At 62.1% G+C, this 7314-nt stretch overlaps 1 protein-coding gene across 1 annotated transcript; it reads left to right on the top strand.

Moving 5' to 3' along the window:
- The first annotated feature begins 6 nt into the window (after nt 1–6).
- Nucleotides 7–7295, top strand: MPND (MPN domain containing). The gene is made up of 11 exons (XM_077745564.1): nt 7–82; nt 796–1032; nt 2575–2707; nt 3387–3471; nt 3600–3696; nt 3982–4054; nt 4144–4220; nt 4984–5154; nt 5650–5739; nt 6340–6432; nt 7159–7295. The coding sequence occupies exons 2-11, from the start codon at nt 808–810 to the stop codon at nt 7243–7245; spliced, it is 1131 nt and encodes a 376-aa protein (XP_077601690.1). The 5' UTR covers nt 7–82; nt 796–807; the 3' UTR covers nt 7246–7295.
- The last annotated feature ends 19 nt before the right edge of the window (nt 7296–7314 follow it).

The following is a 7314-nucleotide window of genomic DNA, read 5'->3' as shown; positions in this document are numbered from 1 at the left end:
CCGGCGCGCGGTCACGCTGCGGGTGCTCCTCAAAGATGCTCTGCTGGAGCCCGGCGCCGGGGTGCTCTCCATCTACTACCTGGTGAGCGTCCCCGTTCCCCCCATCCCATCCCGGCTGGGGCAGGAAGGGGAAACTGAGGCTCCCTGTCCCCGGCCGAGCCCACGTGTGGGGAGGGGAAATTGAAACGGAGCATCCAGACCCTGCATGCGCCCTTCTGGGCTGTAGGCCATCGTTTACCAAACAGCCCATTCCACGAAGGAGAAACTGAGGCTCGGCCGCTTTCCTGGTTGTGTGACCTTACTCAGCCTGTCCATATCCTGGTTTCCTCGTCTGTAAAATGGGATTTTTTTTTTTTTTCCTCTCGCGGGGTTGTATGAGGGTGAAAGGAATACAGCGCCCAGCAGGCCGCCTGCTACACTGTGCTTCCCACGTTTGCTGCCGTAGCTCTGTGCCCTGTGAATGGGGACAGTTCGTGAATGGAGCACTTGCCGTGTGGCAGGCTGTGTGCTGTTAGGACCCCAGCGGGCCCTGCCCCTGCCCCTTGGGGGTTCCCGGTCCGGTGAGTGGGTGGGCAGACATAGAGCTGGGCAGTTTTAATCCAGGCTGATGAGGACTGACTGTGGACATCCAGGGACGGGGAGGCACGTCAGCCGGAAGGCTTCCTGGGAGGGATGCTGTGGGCAGAGATGGGTGCCAAGCCCTGGGGAGCAGCGGGGGGTCCAGGAACACTTCCTGGAGGTGCCGTGGAGGGCACCAGGCCCCCGGCGCAGCCATGCCGCTGTTACTTACTGCAGGGGAAGAAATTCATGGGAGACCTACAACCCGACGGGAGGATCGTGTGGCAGGAAACGGGACAGGTGTTCAACTCACCCAGCGCCTGGGCCACCCACTGCAAGAAGCTGGTGAACCCGGCCAAGAAGTCCGGCTGTGGCTGGGCCTCGGTCAAGTACAAGGGCCAGAAACTGGATAAGTACAAGGCAGCCTGGCTCCGGCGACACCAGCTCCACGTTCCCACGGCCGCTGCCGATGAGGTGCGTCCTTCAGCCTCCTGGATCACTGTTGGATAAGGAGTACCCAGAGTGAGGGCATTGGAGCTGGGGCTCTGCGGGATGAACAGGAGTTTGGTAGAGCTAGGTGAAGGGCGGAATGGCACAGCAGAGCCACAGAGGTAGGAAGCAACATGATTGGCTGATACAGCCAGAGGCTTGCATGTCTTAAGTAGCTGAGGGGCCGGGGAGACAGTGGCCGGGACCAGACCTGGGAGTTTCCAATGCTATGATAGTAATCTATCTTTGAATACATTCACCAGCTGGTGAACTTGGCCTACGGCCCTCTCAGGGTGCTAATTCTTCTTCGTATGTAAATGGAGATGATAACAGTATCTGTATGTATCTTATACGTATATTTGGCTGGAGATCTGAAATCTGCAGGGCGGATGGCATGCTGGAAACAGGCCGGGAGCACAGGGTTTTTACCCCGAGGTGGGGGGGAGCACAGGAAGGCAGAGAGGCTGGACTGACCTGACTCAGGTGCCCATACGCGCCCCCTGGTGGCCTCTGTCTGGCATACAGACTAGCGGGGGAGGCGATGGTGAAAGCTGGGGACCACAATGCGGGTGACAGAACTGGTCCAGGCAGGAGATGATGGCGTGGACCAGGTGGACACTTGATGGGGGAAGAAGTGGGCAAGTTTTGGCTGATTTTAAAGGTGGATCTCACGGGATTTGCTGTCGCATCAGATGTTGCTTTGGAGAGATGTTTTGTTCCGAGCAAGTGGATGAGTGAGGCGGCCGTCGGCAGGATTGGGGAGGATTGGGGGACAGTCGGTGCAGCGTGGTGGTTGAGCTGAGTGCGAGGCGCCCGGGAGCCCCCCGGCCCCCAGGCCTCCTGGATTAGCTGGATGCTGAGTCTGGAGCTCGAGGGAGGCCCGGGCTGGAGACAGGACTGTGGGGGTGGTCGGGCCAGAGACAGGGTCCAGTCCCGAGAGTGGACGAGGCTGCCCAGTAGAGGAGCGAGTAGGGAGAGAAGTGGCCCGAGCTCCCAGGCTGCGCACCGGAGGAGGGGTGGGAGACGGAGGGGACTGGAGAGATGGGAGGGAAGCCGGGTCCCAGAGGTGCTCCCAGGAGAAGGAGCTGGGACTGGCCAGGCACCGCAGCGAGACCACGTGCCTGCTGGACACTGGACACCGAGAGGTCATCCAAGCAGGGGCAGTTGAGGGCAGATCAGGAGTGATTATGGAGAGAATCTGGTAAAATAATCCCTGTAAGCACTTGCTTGCTCAGTGAATGGATCCACAGGAGGTGTGCTATAGCTTGCAGGCATTATTTCATTTCACCCTGATGCTGTCCCTATGCGCTGGAGAGGAGGCGAATAGAGCTCAGAGAGGTTAGGGCGCTTGCCGGAAGCTGCACAGCTTGTAAAAGCGGAGAGGTTTGAGTCTCTGGCAGCTGCTGGAAGGCACTCAGATCTGAGCTGACCAGGACCTCAGGCCGCCCTTGCTCACTCGCTCCCTCTAGTGGGCCCTTGTGGCAATGGCAGGACCCTAAGGCTCAGACCCCGCCCCCTCCCCACCAGAGCCCCGCCAGTGAAGGGGAGGAAGAGGAGCTGTTGATGGAGGAAGAAGAGGAGGAGGTTCTGGCCGGGGTCTCCGCTGAGGACAAGAGTCGGAGACCACCTGCCAAGGGACCCTTGGAGACTGCCCACCCTGGTGAGAGGCTTGGAGGGTGGCAGGAAGCGCGCCGAACTCAGCTGAGGAGGCGGCTGCGGGGCAGATCTGGCCTTTTATTCTCAGCGCTGAGATGTGCCTGGCCGACTTCTAGTTCCACTGCCTAATTTCTTTCACGCTGCCTTTTTTTTTTTTAATGTTTATTTTGAGAGCTAGAGAGAGCGAGAGAGCTCCTGAGCAGGGGAGGGGCAGAGAGAGAGAGAGGGGGAGAGAGAGAGAGAATCCCAAGCAGGCTCCGTGCTGTCATTGCAGAGCCCGACTGGGGCTCAACCCACAAACCCTGAGATCATGACCTGAGCCGAAATCAAGAGTCGGGTCCCCCCCACCCCCCTACTGGCCTCTTCAGCCCTAATGCTGGATTCCTTGGTCCCGCTGCCTGATTTCTTCACCATGCTCCCCTGTAGGATTTCTTTGTCTGATGCCTCTGGCCCCCCTGCCTGGTTTCCTGGAGTGGGGTGCCCGCCTGATTTCCTGAGTCCTTCCTCTGGTATTTTAATCTTTTTTTCCAGTGCGTTAACCCGCCACTCGATCTCTGGGTTCCGGGGCCTGAGTTTTGAAGCTACCCCTGGAGGGTTTTTTCCTTGGGTTTCTTGGTCTTTGTTTTGCATTTCGGGGTGGGGGAGGGATTGAGGCGGTCTTCTCCCCCTCCCCCGCCCCACAGAGGCCACGCCCCCTGGGAAGCAGGTGGAAAACAAGATCCGGGTCCCTGTGCGGTACTGCATGCTGGGCAGCCGGGACTCTGCCAGGTNGGGGGGTGAGAGTGGGGGGTGGGGGGCAGGAGGCCTCAGGTGCTCAGTGCTGGCTCTGGCCGGGGGCCTGGGGAGCTGGCTTGGGGCTGAGCTCCTGAAGCCGCGGGACCCTCTGGTTCCCACAGGAACCCCCACACCCTGGTGGAAGTAACATCCTTCGCCGCCATTAACAAGTTCCAGCCGTTCAACGTGGCCGTCTCCAGCAATGTGCTCTTCCTGCTGGTGCGTGCCCAGCTGTCACCTTGTCCCTTGAGGGCCAAGGGCCAGACCTGGGCAGGTGGCTGGGGCGCCTGGAAGGGGTCCCTGGGAGGTTAGCTCTACGAGGGCAGAGGCCTTTTCTGTTTTGTTCAGTACTGGTAAACAGTAGGCACTCAATCCGTGTTTCAGTGGAGGAGGGGGAAGCCGGTGGGGTGGTGCCTGCACATCGCAGGGGCTCAGCCCAGAGGGGAGACATTTGGGACCGGGCCGCAGCCTGAGCCGCTCTTCCGGTGTCCGTCCCCTCCCCAGGACTTCCACAGCCACCTGACTCGAAGCGAGGTCGTGGGGTACCTGGGGGGCCGCTGGGACATCAACAGCCAGAGTGGGTATTTGGGGCCAGGTGGGCGGGGGGGGGGTGTCTGTGTTTGGGGCCGGGGTTGGTGTCTACACCTTCTCCTCGCCTCCGCGCAGTGCTCACGGTGCTGAGAGCCTTCCCCTGTCGGAGCCGGCTGGGGGACGCGGATACGGCGGCCACCGTGGAAGAGGAGGTGAGGGGGTGCGTGGGGTCAGGGTGTCGTGGGGAGGGGTGCCTTGGACACAGCTGGCCTGGCTACCCCGTCCCGGTAGCTAGCAGTGCAAAACAAGTGTGCCAAAGAGTGTGTGTGAGCGCCCGCTCCAGGGGTGTGACCTGTGACCCTGTCCGTACGGGCGGCCAGCCCTCCTTCCCTGAGCCTCCGATTCCACACCGTGCCTGGCACATTGTAAAAGCCCAGTGAATGCTGGTTGCTGTTCTTAATAGAGTTGTCATAGTGGTGCTTTGTATGTGCCGGGCACGGTGCCCCACGCGCCACACCCACCTAACCGCTGACATGGGGACAGGTGAATAGGTGCGGATTCGGCTCGGTCTCTCGGCCCACCCCTTCCTTGGTCCTTATGCCAGCGCTTGCCTCTGCCTGCCGAAGGCATCTAGAAAAGCCTGTTCCTGCTCAAGGGCCCACACGGCCTCCTGTGTAACTATTTGAGTGCCTACTGCGTGCCGGAAATTGCGGATACTGCACGCCGAAAATAAGCTTTTGCCTTTGCTTTGTGACAGGTGTATCTTTTTGATGTATTTGTTGACCCGCCCCCCTCCACTGGCCTCCTTGAGGGCGGGGGCAGGGTCTGTCTTGGTACCGCTGTGTCCCCAGGGCAGGCACACAGCAGGCACATATTAATTGCTGGCCTCGAATGGGGATGGAACAGGTGCGCTGGCGGCTGGGAGGGGTGGGTGCGGCTCCCCCGGCCCTACCGCAGCCTCGCCTGTGCCCCCAGATCTACCAGAGCCTGCTGCTGCGCGGCCTGTCCCTGGTGGGCTGGTACCACAGCCACCCGCACAGCCCCGCGCTGCCNCGTTGCTCTCTCTTTCCTGCAGCCCCTTACTACGCTGGCAACCCGGGCCCCGAGTCCAAGATCTCCCCCTTCTGGGTGATGCCGCCCCCTGAGGTAGGCGGGGCTGTGGGGCGAGGCAGGGCGGGCCGGGAGGGGCCTGTTGATGGTCCGTGGCCAGGACTCTGGTTCTGGGTTCATTTAGGGGAGCTGGGGCCTCAGTTTCCCCCGTGAGATGGGAACATGACCGCCGCACCGTCCGAGGCTCCCAAGAGGGCCGGGGTGGTGACCGATGGTGAAAAGGTGCGGGCGTCACGTGCAGCGTGCCGCCCTTACCGCCAAGGCGGCCTCCCTCCCGAACCTTGCCCCGTGCCGTTCCCCAGGTCTGTCCCGGGGCCAGAAATCGGGGTTGGGGAGCAATTCCAGGGTGTGTGGCTCGCTTCTCGGCCTCTCCTGCTGGGGGCAGGGCCACACCGCCTCCGGAATCGCACCGCGGCCTTCGGTGGAGGACTCACGTGCTCTGAACCTGGTGGCAGCGTGACCCTCTGCTGGCCCCGGACACGTCCCTCATGGGATCGGAGGCTGTGAGTGACTGACTTGTGTCCCTGCCAGCAAAGGCCCAGTGACTACGGCATCCCCATGGACGTGGAGATGGCCTACGTCCAGGACAACTTCCTGACTAATGACATCCTTCATGAGATGGTGAGCTCACTCCCGGGTGGGGCGCACAGGGCCCCTGAGAGGGGCGGGTGGAGCTGCCGGGCCCAGGATGGCTGAATGTGCCACATCAGGGCAGGGGTCAGACTCCTGGTCTGGGGCTGAAAATCACCTGTGGCTCTGAGGCTGGAGCCCCTGATCCTTGCCCACCTGCTTCCCCACCTGACCTTACTGTTCTGGAACTTACGGGTGGCGTGGCGCCCCGCCCCCCACCTCTGCACCCGCACTGATTCCCCAAATGGAGGCACGTGAGGGGACTTGACCCAGCTGCCTTTTAGCATCAGGGTTCCAACCGGCGTTTAAAACAAGGAGCTAGTGGGTCACACCTGCGGGATCACGGAGAGTTTTGCGGACGCTGCTCGAGGGGGCGGGGTCAGGCCCCTGCGGACACGCAGTCCCCCTCTCACGCACTCCGCGTGCCTCCCGCGCCTGGGGCCGCCCCAGTCCCCGCTCGGGGGCCTCCTGCTGAGCCACCCTCGTCCCACCTGGTGGCCCTGCTCAGCGGTCTGGGTCCCGGGTGCCCCCTGCACCTGGCACGGGAGGGCGGGCGCGAGCGAGGCGTCCCAGCGGCCCCCTGCCCCGCAGATGCTGCTGGTGGAGTTCTACAAGGGCGCCCCTGACCTCGTGAGGTTCCAGGAGCCCTGGAGCCAGGAGCACACGTACCTCGACAAGCTGAAGGTGAGGTTTGTGTCCCGTGCAGACCCCTTGGGAAGCCCATTTCTGGGGACCCCTGAGAATCCATCCCTGGGCAGCCCGAGGAAGTGCTGTCCAAAATCGTCCCGTGTGACACATTTTAGCTGCGTGTCACCGCTGCCTGCCAGCTGTCTTGTTGGCTCCCAGCCAGGTGGTCGCAGTGACCGAGCGCCCCATTCCAGCGCAGATAGAAAGGGGGCCGCCCACTCGAGTGCAGAAGGGGGGGGGCGGTTCAGAGCTCCCAGCGCCGGCAGAGCGCAGAGCAGAGGTGTCTGCGGCTCGCTGGCCCTTCCGTCAGCCAGTGGGACGCTGCAGGGCTTGGCCCTGGCGTGTGACTGGCTTCCTGCTTGGAAGCCCTCAGAGAAATGCAGCTTTGCACGTTTGCTTGTTTTGTTCAAACTTCAAGAGTGACCGGAGCTTCCGGCTGCCACAGGTCACCTCCACCCTGTCCCTGGGCTGGTGGGGCGGGGGCGGCCCCCCACGCAGGGGCTGAGAGAGCCTGGACGGGAGGCGGCTGGGAAGAACGCAGGATTTGGAATGTGCAGATGCCCGCCCCCCCAAAACCCACAACATTCCACGTGAGCAGGCCACCTCATTTATAACTAAAACCTTGCCTTGGGGACACTACCGTGTAGGGTGGCTAGTAGAGGGGAGCCGGTGAGGCCAGGACCACAGGGCACAGCCCTGAGGCGCCGGCCCTGCCCCTTTCAGATCTCTCTGGCCAGCAGGACGCCCAAGGACCAGGGCCTGTGCCACGTGCTGGAGCAGGTTTACAGCCTTCTCAAACCAGGGGGCTGAGGAGATCATGCAGCGGCTGGGGCGCGGGTAATAAAGGACAGAAGCAAAGAGCCTGGGCGTGTGTGTGAC

The sequence above is a fragment of the Crocuta crocuta genome, unplaced genomic scaffold, assembly GCF_008692635.1.
Source record: "Crocuta crocuta isolate KB4526 unplaced genomic scaffold, BGI_CrCroc_1.0 scaffold110, whole genome shotgun sequence".
Classification (NCBI taxonomy): Eukaryota; Metazoa; Chordata; class Mammalia; order Carnivora; family Hyaenidae; genus Crocuta; species Crocuta crocuta.
This window is presented reverse-complemented; position numbering and strand designations above follow the sequence as displayed.